The 14926-nt window shown below is 40.8% G+C and overlaps 2 protein-coding genes across 4 annotated transcripts in view; one reads left to right on the top strand and one right to left on the bottom strand.

Moving 5' to 3' along the window:
• Positions 1 to 509: 509 nt before the first annotated feature.
• LOC308360406 (glutathione peroxidase 1-like) lies at positions 510 to 1536 on the top strand (the record flags this gene model as incomplete). Its single annotated transcript, XM_080832319.1, has 2 exons — positions 510 to 734; positions 980 to 1536. 2 exons carry the CDS (start codon positions 510 to 512, stop codon positions 1328 to 1330), a joined length of 576 nt encoding a protein of 191 aa, XP_080688445.1. The 3' UTR covers positions 1331 to 1536.
• A 694-nt stretch (positions 1537 to 2230) lies between these two features.
• The window catches only part of LOC308382994 (lysophospholipid acyltransferase 2-like), a 52725-nt gene continuing 40029 nt past the window's right edge, over positions 2231 to 14926 (bottom strand). For all 3 annotated transcript variants that reach the window (XM_080860554.1, XM_080860552.1, XM_080860553.1), the window contains 10 exons: positions 14395 to 14490; positions 14147 to 14202; positions 7848 to 7902; positions 7172 to 7358; positions 6737 to 6929; positions 5833 to 5936; positions 5471 to 5535; positions 4598 to 4730; positions 4230 to 4381; positions 2231 to 3823 (listed from right to left, as the gene is read on the bottom strand). In XM_080860554.1, the coding sequence (XP_080716680.1) occupies positions 3571 to 3823; positions 4230 to 4381; positions 4598 to 4730; positions 5471 to 5535; positions 5833 to 5936; positions 6737 to 6929; positions 7172 to 7358; positions 7848 to 7902; positions 14147 to 14202; positions 14395 to 14490 (1294 nt within the window). In that variant the 3' untranslated portion in view covers positions 2231 to 3570. The remainder of the gene's footprint in view (positions 3824 to 4229; positions 4382 to 4597; positions 4731 to 5470; positions 5536 to 5832; positions 5937 to 6736; positions 6930 to 7171; positions 7359 to 7847; positions 7903 to 14146; positions 14203 to 14394; positions 14491 to 14926) is intronic.

Here is a 14926-nt window from a genome sequence, read left to right as displayed (position 1 = left end):
AGTAATCGCTATGAATTGACCATTATGTATACATGTTGAGTCACTGAAATAACTAATCTGACAATTATTAGCAATTGTTATGTTCACCATCACTCAATAATCGCTGAATTGACCATTTTGTAAACATGTTGAGTCACTAAATATAGGCTGTACCAGTTTAGTTTCTCTGTTACATCAGAGCAGGTAAATGTAACACTTAGCCTATGCTAATAGTACATCCCAACAAAGCTGTGATAATGTTTTTGTTCAGTAAAACACAGTACAGAGGGTGTTTATTTTTGTTTTAAACCTTTGACTTTCACTATAACACTCTGTCTTTTGCCAGCATTTGGTGCTTTGGCCTGCTTTGACTTGCTCCTCAGACTTGACTTATCATCTCAGACATGCCTCTCAAATGGACCGCCCACCCAGATCTACATTGTCAAGACTGTCCCTGAATTCAGCATATTAGGTCATCAGAGTCATAGACTGCATGCTGTAAAGTTTGCTGGGAGCTGATTGTTGTGAACATGGCTGGCAACATTAAGAAGTTTTACGACCTTTCTGGGAAACTGTTGTCAGGGGAACCCTTCAAATTTTCCTCTCTCAAAGGGAAAGTTGTTCTCATTGAGAACGTGGCGTCTCTTTGAGGGACAACTATCAGGGACTACACTCAGATGAATGACCTCCACTCACGGTACGCCGCTGAGGGTCTTATTGTTCTGGGGGTTCCCTGCAATCAGTTTGGGCATCAGGTGCGTAGAACTCTCACCTTCAGTTAAATAAGTAATTAGTTAAATCTTTATGCGTAGGTATGAATGTAACTTGTATTGGAGTATTTGTTTCTTCTCTATTTTTCTATCAGTAAAATAAACTACAATTTTTTCTGCAATAGTTAAGTATATTAACATGTACAGTAAAAAATGCGTAGTTTTATATTTATTGTTATTATTATGTTAAAGTGTTAATGTGGTTAAATGCCTTATCTCTCCAAAACCAGGAGAATGGCAACAATGACGAGATCCTGAATTGTCTGAAGTACGTCCGGCCAGGCAAAGGCTTCGAGCCCAAAATCACCCTCCTGGAGAAGACTGATGTCAACGGCCAGGACGCCCACCCTCTATTCACTTTCCTGAGGGAGAGGCACCCAGTCCCTCTTGACGACCCCACCCCCCTCATGACAGACCCAAAGTACATCCTCTGGAGTCCCGTCTCCCGCACTGACGTGTCTTGGAACTTTGAGAAGTTCCTGGTCGGCCGTGACGGAGAGCCCTTCCGGCGCTACAGCCGCAGGTTCCTCACCAAAGACCTCGAGGCAGACATCAAGGAGCTCCTCAGCAGGGCCAGTTAATCCACACCCTGTCATAAGGCTCACCGCCCGCCAACGGGTGGGTGGTGAGTGGCAGATAGTGAGCCCAGCCCCCTGGAGGAGGTGATAGGGCTGGATCGCTTGTGTATCCCTGATTAACCTCCCTCCCCACCACACCCAGCAGTCTATCTTTCCTTGACATATCTGCCTGTCTGAGCTGCCAACAGAATGCCTGTGCAGTATTATATCTAACCTCCACAGAAATGGGTACTGACATAGAGGGGGCATGTTTACTGAATGATGGCACTCCTCGAAATCATTGTGAGAGGTGTGCTGGATGTGATTGAATTGTAATGGCCTCCTTTCTGCCACAGCGGCTTGTTTATGTGGAGTTGGTTGCATTTTTTGTTGTTGCACTACACTTTTCATTTTCCAATAAATGTGAGTGCTTCGTATTATTTTATGTAAAAATGTATATTTCTGGAAATCTTTATTAGCAAATTTATGAGAGCACAAGTAGTCAGTAATTTGTAAACTGAAGTCTGGATGTCCAATCTCATTGGTTACTTGTGTTTAAATTCTCAGTACCTAAATAACTATTAAGAATAATATTGAGAATATTTATTCAGGTGCTCATCAAGAATGTTTTTATGAATATTGGAGTAATTTCGCTGAATGTACCGTACCTCATGACTATAAATCTACTAGATCTAAACTAGATCTCATAACCCCAAACCTAAAGCCCTCAGACTCCAAACCTAAAGAGTTTAAGGGTGTGCTTTTCCAGAGCTCTTCTCCGGGTGATGACGTGGGAAGGAACAGTTAGCACCAAAGTAGAGGAGAAAAACATCAAAAAGTCATGTTGCAAAAATCATTTTTAATTACATCATATAATACAAAAACCAGAAACCTTCCATGTTTCTCACATGAAAGTGTCGCCAGAACAGCTAAAAGTTGACTGGAATTTTAAAATTCATTGACCCATATCACTTGCTGAAACATAAATGTCTCATATGGTTTATAATCATAGAACAGGAGCATTAGTCGCGTAACTCCAGAGTCTGTTCTCTTCTACGTGTGCAAAACCACTATGAGACTTGGTCATGACCAACCACACCACTAATTCCAGGATAGCTCTGAATTGTCTCAACGGCCACCACATAGTAGAATTACATCAATGACATTTTGTACTCCTGATGCTTGTTCGAGTGGAATGGAGGCAGAAGATACACCCAGTGTGATGGACCATCGCGACTGTGTTGAAATGCACAGATTATGCCTTTTACAAAGACATTACCATGTGTGAGAAACCCCAGCGATTAATCAAAAATACAGTTTGTAGTAAACAAATGTAAAATGAAACACAGGACAGTAACAGGCCATATTGTACACTACAGATAGAATCATCATTGCTGTGAACATTACTGTTTTGAAGTTCACATGTTAATAAAATCCTTTTGGCTGAGGAGAAGAAAAGAGAAAAGACACAATGCTGATCCCCCACAAAATCTAGCTGACATTTGATTCACAACCAGTTCAGTCCCTCATGTTTACCTCTGTGTGGACGGATTCAGACTAACCACAACATTGGTAGAAACTTTGAACAACTATACTCAGCAGAACCAGGTGGAGACCTACAAGCACCTCAACCCCCAACCTCCTCTTCACATTACACACACAGACTTACACACATACTTACACACACATACACACACAAACACTCATCATTACCATCTCGATAGTAATATGTATATACGTATTATCAGACACCATATAGCCAACCTAACATGTTAAATGTCCTCAAATACACTCATGGTTTTTGTCAGCCTTCTGTAAGTTGGTGAAATTTGACAATCCACACACCATGTAATTCTGACTAGAACCAAAAACTTGTTGACACACTAAGGGACCTCAAGGCAGCTTTGCAAAATGCTGTACACTGGCGATATTTTTATGGCACTGACGATAGTCCAAGCTTATATCCCTCAGGTATCTGGACAGTCAATAGAAAAGTTTTTCCCCCCCAGGCAATCAAAGTCAAACAAGACCTTACTCAGGAAAGTAAAATGAAATAGTCCAAAAAAGTGTTTACATTAGCTGTGAGTTTGTATGTGTGCATGTGTGTGAGTTCAGCATTAGCATCAGTCAAGAAGTCCAAACTCCATCCCTCTCTCTATGTCTCTCTCTTTCTCTCTCTCTTCCCCCCATCTCTGTTTCAAGGAGAGTACAGCACAAGAGGGCATATGAGGGAAATAGTCTATGTGTTTGTCCCAAAGTAATTTTCATGATGTTTTGTCTTTCTGGATGCAGTTGCTGTCAGCGGCCAGTGAGGGGTACTGCTGTTGCTGATGGTGATTATCGTGGTGGTGGTGGTTGTGTTGGTGGTGGTGGTCCTGGCGGCTGCTCATCCCATGCTGCCGAGGTTGCGTCTGCCTGCCTGAAGTCTGTTGCTCCTTCATCCTCAGGTGTCGAGGTTTAACCGGCAGCGCCAGGGCTATTAGTACACAGGCAATGTGGACGGAAAAGTACCAGGACCTGTGGACGCCGAGACAGAAGCACAGTGAGAGAAAGCGAGGGTGACACAGAGGATGTGCTGAGAAGTGAGGAACAGTTGTGTGCCAGAGGTTAGGGAAGGGGAAGCCGTGAAGGAGGACAAGGATAGCTGCTTTAAGACTCGGCTGCAAAAAGCAACAAAAAAAGCGTCCAGGTTTGCATGTTTGTAGGCTCTCGCCCCTTTGTTAGGTGACCTGTAGTTTGTGCCATGTTTGACTTTGACTTGTAGATGTCAAATGTATGTGTGTTACTTTAAGACAGTGAGGTGATTGTGGCTGTGGTCTCTCACCTGTCGTCAAGTGAAAGGTGAATTGCCTTGGTGTGTGTGTGGTGAGTGTGTATTTTACTGTCACCTGACAGGTAGTGTGTTTGAGTGTGTGTCCCTCACCTGTAAAACTTGAGGGAAGGCCCCACTGACAGCAGAATGAAGGGCACCACTGTGTAGCAGATGGCGATCTGAGTCCCTGCCCATGTGATGATGTCATACACCAGCTTGTCTGAAGGTGTACTCAAGAAGTGAGGCCGTATGTTGTGCCTTACCTGTGAAAGAGCAAACATCAGGAGGACTTCTGATATCATTCTGATCATTGGTCATTACTGATATTACTTCTAAGAGGTACATTTTATGACATTTATAACTTTATACGCCATATATGACATTATATGACATGTTTGACATATGACAAATGTAACAATTAATTATGCCAATGAAACACATAGCATGTGCGTGTGTGTGTTGTGCTTTTATGGACTTACTGCCCGGGCTGCAAGTGTGACCACTATGCCGGTGAGGAAGGTGAGGTAGTATCCTGGATAGGCTCCGTGCCACATGGCTGACAGCAGGAAAGTGGCGGCGGTGGGATTGTAGGGACAGCGCTCATAACACACCCTAAAAACAGCACAAGAGTCTGGTGATCACTCCCTTATGTCCCCTCTCTCTCTCTCTCTCTCTCTCTCTCTCTCTCTCTCTCTCGCTCTCAAAACACACCTTAAACAGCACAACAGTCTGGTGATCTCTCCCTTATGCTCTTACTCTCTCACTCTCTCTTTTAAAATACACCCTAAAACCAGCACAACAGTCTGGTGATCTGTCCCTTATGCCCTCTCTCTCTCTCAAAACACACCCTTAAAACAGCACAATAGTCCGGTGATCTCTCTCTGTCTCTCCTGCCCTTTCTTTCTCTCTCTCTCTCGTACTTTCTCTCTCTCTCTCTATCTCTCTCATAACACCCCCTAAAACAGCACTGGTCAGGTGATCTCTCCCTTATGCTCTTTCTCTCTCTCTTTCTCTTCATCTCAAATCATCTCCCCACACACACACTTACTCTCTCTCAAAAATGGAAATCAAACACAAACGCATGCTCAACAGCTGAGTTACAGTAATAGGCCTAAATTGCCTGCACAGTTGCTGAGTTGCGATGTGTTCACCCCACCCCTAGATGGCACAAGGTTCCACAGAGGAATCCAGACCACCCATGGCATTTCTACTGAGGCGTATCTGCATATTATTTGGGTCACGCTCGCTATAAAGTAAGCATGGACTCTTGGTAATTACACTTGTTATGTTATTTTCAACAGTTATATTCACAGACATGTCAATATGCAGCGTCGTCTTCACCACTACCTTACCTTTTAAGCCAGTGTGCTGTCTGGATGTTCCAGTTGTCCAAGAACATTTTGAAACTTGTGGCAAGCTGAAGAAAAAAGTTAATAGGATTTTGAAAGCCACACTTCACTGAAATTATATTATTAACATGTTCAGGTTTGCTTTTACAGTTTCACATTCACTACATGCATTATCTTTGTCCGTGTGGTTTTGTAATTGTAATCCTATGGCCTGACCAGCTACAATTAAACTGAAACTACACTTCAAAATACTGCAATTGATCTGTGTAACAGTATAAATCTCATCAAATAAATGAATTCAGCATGATTTAAACAATATAATAGTTGTGTAATGATGTGCTGTTCATGTGAAGAGACTGACTGACCTCAATGTTGGGTATCCTCAGGTTGGAGATGAGGTCCCAGCGGGCCGAGCCGTCACTTCTGTAGCCATTGAAGCCGAAGCCAGCAGCATTGTTGATGGCATCAGCTGGACAAAAAAATGTAACAGGGACGTCAACAGTAAAGCATGCCTTTTTTCTCAGACATGTCTTCGGTAATACATTTGTCTGGCACAGGGTCTGTCAAAGTCAAAGTCAAAGTGTGTTTATTGTTGCATGTACCAAATTGCTTCGGCACAGCAAAATTCTTACGACTTGGCCAGCATCATTCATCTACGTAGTAGACGTCATACATATAACATATACCAAAAAATAACATAAAACTCTATAACACTATGACAATAAAACATATAAAATGTAACATTAACATACAACAATTTAAAGAACAACATATAGTAAATGAAGTAAATGCCTCATCTTTGCTGTAATACTTTTAGTGCGAAGTGCCAGCTTTGAGGTTTATTTTGAGGAGAAGTTTAGAATAGTTTCAGCTGCAAAGCTGTTCCGGCTCAACGTCTTTTTCCGTTTGCCTGACCTTTCCCTTTTTATTGAGTTTATAAACAGAGAGAATTCTAGCTCTTCAAGGCAGCTTTGTCCTAAGAAAGCATGGTATGATTGAATGTGTAACATGCTCTCTATACAAATACTATAAGAACTGCTATCATATTGCTGTGACTGATCTTGATGCTTGTCAGTGGCAGTACCCTTTTTCTCCAGGTAAGACCAGCAAAGCATTATTCCATTTCACAGGTATTGTCATTATATATGCATATATGAGAAAAAGAGGGATAAAGACAGGAAGGAGGAGTGACACGGAGAGAGTGAGACAGGCAAAGTGTCAGAGAAGAGAGACAGAAAGAGAGGGAGAGAGACAGAGAGAGAGACGCACCCAGAGTCCACACAAAGTAGTACTTGGGCCGGGTGGTCAGCATGGACAGGTAGAGGTAGACCACCTGCGCGTAGAAGGGCGTGTTGGCAATAAAGTGGTCGTCGATGTTTCGCTCCACGGGGAACACTTTACACACGGACAGGAAGACCAGCAGGGAGATGCAGCTTGTGGCCAGCTTACGAGCCACCACCATCTGCAGATGCAGAGGGCAGAGGGTGCAAGGTATGACAGGGCTGGAGGAATAAACTGACGTTTGCCCTTGGAGTGACAAAAGTGTGTTTGACACTTGTAGAAATGTTACATGCAGGAGGGCATTGTTTGTCGATCTACTGTGAGCACTAAGCACTAAAAAAAACAAAGCCCCCCCACATACACAGACAGACATACTTAAATGTGCATTAATTTTTTATAGCAGGTTCGTTAAATCCGCCTTACATTTGGTGAAGGGTCTGCCTGCCTGCTTTTCTCGTGGTTTGTTTTTCGGCTGCCTGCCAGCTCTCGGTGTCGGTAGGGTGTGCCCTCAATGAAGGCGATGTAGTCATTGTAGGAGCAGGTGGGGCCAGCCAGGATCCCCATGAAGTTACAGCTGTAGCTGAAGTACTCCAGCAGGCTGGGCATTCTCCTGCAGAGAGGCAGAAAGCAACACACACACTCCTTCAGTAGTAAGCTAATGGGGACCAACTGAGCCCAGGCGATCGGGAATGTTCTGGGAATGTTCTGGGAACAATGCCTAAGCACCCAGTGAAAGTTTGGGATGGAACATTTCCAGATGGAACATTGGGCTGCACTTTCCCAGAAGTGTTACAGATTTAGATGACAGCATTCTGATATCACTACAATAAAGTACATTGCTCTGATTAGGACTGAATGTTTCTATTGTACACAAAAGAAAATACAAACATAATGGTATAGCTCTGTGTTCGGATAATACATCCTGATCAGGCAAGCATCTTCATAAAACACCACAAGTGTTAGAACAGCTTTAAGAAATTAGACATTCGGAACACTAAGGAACATTCTGAAACCTATTAGAATACATCATGACAATGCCCACACAACCCAATTTAATTTACTCTGACAGCACACTAGTGACAACTTCTTTTATCTCTACCTGATAGCCAGCACTTTCTGACTTGGGGTGAGCTGCTCCTCTTTGCGTGCCATCCCTATGGACAGATAAGGAAGAGAAGACAGACAGGGGAAGGTGTCATTCAGGCTTCCAAAAAATTCAAAGACTATTCTTCACACTACGGTCTCGGGAAGCGGGTGGAGATGCATGAAAGACTCTGTATTTATGACACCGAAAAACAGAAGGAGGCAGGTGGTGTTAATGTGTCTGTGGTGCCCAAGGCTTTTCGAGGTTTTTACTAAAACCCAATCCAGCAGTCTATTTGTATATCATAACTAGGGCTGGGCAACGATTACAAATTTGAATCGCGATTAATCGCATGATTTCCCTGATTAATCAGTACCAAATGTCCCTGTTAGAGTGAGAAACCAGAAAACACTTTCAGTGCAGTTTGTCAATTCCTAGAACTTGACACTGTTATTTTAAATGTACTGCCATATGAACTAAAGTGCCATTGCATTTGTTGTGCAAACACTTAACATCAGCATTTGTATGTAGCCTAGTAGCAGTTACTACTACATAATTATTACTTGTTTAAACTAGACATGTAATAATTCAAATGATTTTATTATATTAGCAATATTTCTATTTTAAAAGTATACATATATCTCATGTTGCCATTCTGTATGCTGAGTATAATGATTTAACATAAATTACATAAATAGGCTACCTTGTGCATGTGTGTATTCATTGCACCTATCTGTTCTGTTTAATGTTATTTTCATATGAAAAACCATGGCTATAATTATAATTGTTCATAAGTTAGCAGTGTCATAACTACATTTCTGACGAGTATAACAAACCAAACCGCTTAAAAATCGGTTGAAAATTGAGCAAGTGATCAGAAGTGCACCACTACCAACACAATGTTATGTGAGCGAGCTGACTGTGGCAAGATGGCCGCCAAGTGCGGACGTTCAACTCCATAGATATCTATAATAAAGGCTAGATATCCTGCCTGCGTTTCTGGCCGACGGAGTCGAATGTCCGCACATTTCGGCCATTTTGAGGACAGTATAGCTCACTCCCCCTTAACATTGTGTTGGTAGTGGTACTTTTTAAATAACCAGAACTTGCTCAATTTTCAACCGATTTTCAAACGGGTTGGTTTGTAATAAACGTAAGATATTTCTTATGGCACTACATACTTACATACTTATGAAGAATTATAAACATGGGTTTTCATATGAAAATAACATTGACAGGTCTCTGACAGGTGACAGGTCTCGTTTCAAGGGAGTGTTCAAGAGCAGATTGCACAAAATTCTGGCATCTTCATTGGCAATAAAGTCAGCAATTTCCTGTCGAAATCATAATGTAAGATGTTTAACAAACCAACCCGATTAGAAATCATGTGCAACTTCAGTTTTATTATGTGCAACTTAAGTTATATTGAAAAGAAAGAACAATTACTCGCCAATTGATGTAAAATGACTGATACACAATAGCCGTGATACACAATTAAGCTGCACATTTCAACATGTTCAAGCATCCAGAATTATTACCAAGGTAATGACGATTGTAAATCAAGTCATTTGTAAATCCGTCAAAATTTCCGCGAGATAAGAGTGTAAACGATTGTGAAGATCACTGACGTTACCTAACGTACCACTGATCCCTACCGGAAGCTATACTGTCCTCAAAATGGCCTCCTGTGCGGACATTCAAGAGTCCGCCATAATCCATCTAGCCTTTATCTAAGATATCTATGTTCAACTCCGTTGGCCGGCAACGTGACAACTCAGCGACGAGATATATATATATATCTATGGTTTATCCGTTTCCGGTTTTGCGGCAGACTTTTACAAAATAAAAGCCTTTGAGCAAAATAAGAAAACCTGCGTTAACGCGCGATAAAATAATTGTCAGAGTTAAATAATTGATTAATTAATGCAAGATTAACGCGTTAACTTGCCCAGCCCTAATCATAGCCTAAGTAAGAAAGACAGCATTATGTTTTTTAACAAGGTTAGAGAGCTTAACTGTGGGAAATATTGCTCCCATATATTTAGGGTGGTTGTTCTGGCACTAAACATAATAACTAAAATTCTCAGTGCAAAACTCTCATTTGGCATAAAAACTTCAGTTTTTTATTAAAGGCACCCAGTGCAACTTTCGAGGCTTACAAATAAACATTCAATTTCTAGTCTTTTTTACATGTAGTAAGTTTCAATAACTCCATACCATTACATATCGATATACAGCCGCGGAAAAAATTAAGAGACCACTTTGAAAAAAGTATCAGTTTTTCTTTTTTTACTATTTATTGGTATGTGTTTGAGTAAAATTAACACTTTTGTTTCATTCTATAAGCTACTGACAACATTTCTACTGAATTTAAAAAAAAAATACTGTCATTTAGAGCATTTTTTGCAGAAAAATGACAATTGGTCAAAATAAAAAAAAAGATGCGGTTTTTCCAGATATTAATTTCTGATCTCTTCCTAAGTTATAGCATTAGTGTTGTGTAGTTTAAGAATCTATATGAACTTGTTTTCTTTGCATTATTCGAGATCTGAAAACATTCCATTTATTTTGCTATTTTGACCAATTGTCATTTTCTGCAAATAAATGCTCTAAATGACAATATTTACAGTGCATGAAATGCCCTGTATTGTTATTCCTAGGCTTCTTCTTCTTCTTCTTCTTCTTCTTCTTCTTCTTCTTCTTCTTGTTACCTTTTTCTGCAATTAATTCAGCCCGAACCGCTTAACGTAGAAACTTCATTCAAACTTTGTCGCGTAGGTCTTGTAAAGGACACTTATGCTATGTATTTTTCACTTTTCTAAACTTTATACTTTTTAAGATATTAAATAAAAACGAATCAAATTTTTCCCATTGACTTACATTGGGCCATTATGACATCATAATAGGGTCTTTAAACTGGCTTGCACCTGTGCTTCACTGACACCTGCGCCAAATCCAAGGGACCTCTTCTCTGTCCCTCTCAATTTAACTGTAACTAGGAACATTAAGACACCTTCCATTCTCCACTTTTTTTTCTCTCCATCTCTCCATCTTTCTCTCTATCCCTCTCAGTCTACTTTCTCTCACACTCAATCTCTCTTCTTCACTCCATTTTTATCTCCTTTTTTCAATATTTTCACTCTCTTTTTCTCTTTATCCAGAGCCACTCTTGTTCACTCTTCTTTCCTTCTTCCACTCTTCTTTCCTTTCTTCTTCCACTCTTCTTTCATTCTTTCACTTTTCTTTCCTTTCTTCACTCTCCTTTCTTCTTTCCTTCTTTCACTCTTCTTTCCTTTCTTCTTTCCTTCTTTCACGCTTCTTTCTTTTCTTCTTTCCTTCTTCAACTATTCTTTCCTTCTTTCACTCTTCTTTCCTTTCTTCACTCTTCTTCCCTTTCTTCACTCTTCTTTCTTTTCTTCTTTCCTTCTTCCACTCTTCTTTCCATCTTCCACTCTTCTTTCCTTCTTTCACTCTTCTTTCCTTTCTTCTTTCCTTCTTTCACTCTTCTTTCTTTTCTTCTTCCTTTCTTAACTTTTGCATTTCATGCACTGGTATTTCCTTCAGGAAATGCATTTTCTAGTTTTATTTGAAATTTGCTAGAAATGTTGTCAGTAATTTATAGAATAAAACTAAAATGTTAACTTTACTTTTACTCATACCAATAAATAGTAAAACCAGAGAAACTGATAATTTTTAAGTGGTCTCTTAATTTTTTCCGTGGCTGTATATACATTCAAGGACAAAAGATGAGACGTCGTTGTGTGGTGAGAACTGATAGAAAATCGTAAACAACAACAATCGCCGCCATTTTCTTTCTTTATTGGTGCCACCAATAAATAAAGGAGGATTCCAGTCAATGGAAAAATGGCCTCTCCCCACCGGCGATTGTTGTTGTTTACGATTTTCTATCAGTTCTCACCACACAACGACGTCTCATCTTTGCTCCTTGAATGTCGATATCTAATAAAATGGAGTTATTGAAACTTACTACGTGTAAAAATGACTAGAAATTGAATGTTTATTTTTCGAGTCTCAAGCCTCGAAAGCTGCACTGGGTGCCTTTAAGCTTTCACTATACAGGTAGTGCAACCTGGACAGTGACACAGCCATAAACCAAAGACATTCATGAACCCTCAGCCAAGGTGACAAATCTGAAGGGACGATAGGGCACAAAAAGATGTCCTCTATGGATATTCACATCCAACCACTGCATGATACAGCCTTTCATTCCACACCCTTAAAGAGCACGTCTAATTATATGTGCATCCTTGAATGTGTGTGAATGTGCTTATGTGTGTGCATGCATGTCTCCCTGTGTGTCTGTGAGTGTCTGTGAGTGAGTATGCTGAAAGAGTTTACTACTTTTGAATTCATGAATGTGTGTATCAAAGCACTGTATCCAAGTCTATATCTTATGTAATGCAAGTTGGCATGTTGTGCATTTGTGTTTTTTCGTGCATGTGTGTATGGATGTGTGTGTGTGGGGTGGGGCTTGCGTGTGTCTGTGTGTCTGTGTGTGTGTGTGTGTGTGTGTGTAAGTGTGCTTGTGTGTGCGTCTGTGTGTGTTCGGTGTGTTTGTGTGTGTGTGTGTGTGTGTGTGTGTGTGTGTGTGTGTGAATGGGTTGGAAGGGATAAATGAGTGAAATAATTCCTTAATGTTTATGGAGGCCATTATGCTGATAGTGAGATTAGGATCGTAATCATCTCACGTTTCACTTAATGCTCTTGGAGAAGGGCTGTCAAGCTAAGAAGGCACCGGATGCCTAAAAGAGCCCGGGTGACGTAATGTTGACTCTTGAGTGACAGTTTCTATGCCAATGTTAGCATTACGTAACCCGGTCACCGCGTACCCCGCATCTATATTGCTAATAGCAATTCCTCCTTTTGTGCGACAATATTAAGCGACTAAAAAGTAGCTGATGGCTTTCGAACAACTCTTGAGACTCTCTGACTGATAGCCAAAAAGTGTCGGGGTACAAAGTGTCCGTTTAGGCACAATATTAAGCGACTAAAAAGTTTTAGCTACACCTGCCTGATGGTATTCTATAAGTTAGCAATGTCCGCTAGCATATCAAAGCTAGCAATCCCCCGTTGTTCTTTAGTAAAATGTTGTGCAAAACAATGCCCTGTTTTGTTCAAATGTAATTGTGGGTGCCGTCAGATATGTCTAAAAATCACAACACATTAAGGAGTGTCTTAATTTAAGCACAACAACAGATGAATAGCTTCAAGCTAACAAGACACTAGCACGAGCTAGCTAGCTGATGGAATGTGCTTACTTTGATACATACATTTGATTTATATAAACTAGCGAATCAACAACTTTCCTACCAAAGTCAAACATCAAGTACATGGTTGTTTTGGTTGGTTTATTGTAGGTCAAATACAAGCAAGCCGGTCTCAGGTAGCGAAGTTCAATGCAATATGCTCTGAAGTAAATCGCGTTATGAGCGATAAAGACCCGGGTGACGTATTGGCGTTGGCATAGCAACTGTCACTCAAGAGTCGTTCGAAAGTCAACATTACATCACCCGGGCTCTTTTAGGCATCCGGTGCCTTTTTTAGCTTGACAGGGCCATGCCAGACCGGCAGTGTTATAATGACCCACACCCAAACAACCAACAAACACAGTCAAACAGCACAACACACTGCTAGGATTACTAGCCTGACTAGTTTGTGATTTGATTCTTGCTACAGGGAAGTAAGTACTGCAATGATATGAAGTTATCTTAGCTAATGCAGATAACAATTGAAAGTCATTTCCAATTCGGATGTTCAGACTGTTGCCAGTAAATTACCAGTTAATCATTATACGAAATCACTTGAATTGTGTGGTTTTGGCCTCGCTGTTCAGTGGATTGGCTTGGACATCTCAACAGCTTTTGACAGGCTAACAAGCATGGTATCGAAATGATAATTAGCCACTTAAAAGCCCAATAACTTAACTTCTGGTAAAACGATAGCTTCAGAGTTGCATGCATACTTGGCGTGAGAGTTGGTGAGCTTGACCAAACCAGTTGTGAGATGTATTGAAGTGAATGTATTTTTCTTTTTCATGCTAGCATGAGACAGGCCATTTAAGCATGTCTCATGCCAAAAGCATTAGAGTTGGCAACCTTGGTCATTTGTTTCATTGCTATCTTGTTAGCTAGTCAGATTGCATGGCGGCTGCACGGAAGCGGAGTATATCCCTAGAGGAAGGGAAGAAGTGAGATTCTTTGAAAGATCAGCCTTAAGGAACCTCAATTAAGCAGCCAACCGAGGACAACACTCCTCCACTCAATCTGACAAGTATGGATGTGATTCCAGCTTACCATCATGGATCTCAAATGCCAGACTTGTGATCTTCTGGGTGATGACCATCATGGGTCTGAGATAGAGAGCAAGAAGGCAGGTAAAGGGATAAGCAGGTAAGAATGTTGGTTTATAATAACAAGGGTATGATAACAGGCAGACACAACCAACATGCCCATTCAGTTATCCCCATATTACAAGCACAAGCATATGAACACACAATGCTCTCCCCTACTGACACACACACACAAGTGCAAAAAAGTCCTACCCTGTGAAGTCTGCCGAGTACATCCCATAATCAAAGACGTAAACACGTGTGATCTGGCAGAAGCTGAGGTAGCCCAGGGCAACCACCAAACAGTATCTGAGAACACAGAGTTTAGGTATTGTTAGTGTGGTTTCATTCACCTGTCATCCAAAACAGACACAAACTCCAAAAATGAGGTTGAGAACCCAAACAGCATGTAAGTTAGAAACATTCCTGTTCATAGGTAACAGGTATCTGTTAATAGCAGTAGCAGTAGCAACACAATTCATTATCGTTGACATTTATCAGATGACTTTAATTTAAATCCACTTCCATCGAAAGCATTTAGATACTCTTAATAAGAATATACTGCCCCACAACTGAATCCATGACTTATCTGGCATTGCTGAAACAAGGTTCTGAATGTGACACTGATTTAGGATAAAAGATCATCTATCTACGTTTATGCTTCATCCAATGTGGTTTATCTGACCACAGCTAGTCCACACTATCGCTTCCCCTCGTGAGAGGTAATTAGCATACACACACTGAT

The sequence above is a fragment of the Sprattus sprattus genome (genome assembly GCF_963457725.1).
Source record: "Sprattus sprattus genome assembly, chromosome: 2".
Lineage (NCBI taxonomy): Eukaryota > Metazoa > Chordata > Actinopteri > Clupeiformes > Clupeidae > Sprattus > Sprattus sprattus.
Note: the sequence above shows the minus strand (reverse complement) of the source record. Positions and strands in the feature narration are given on the sequence as shown.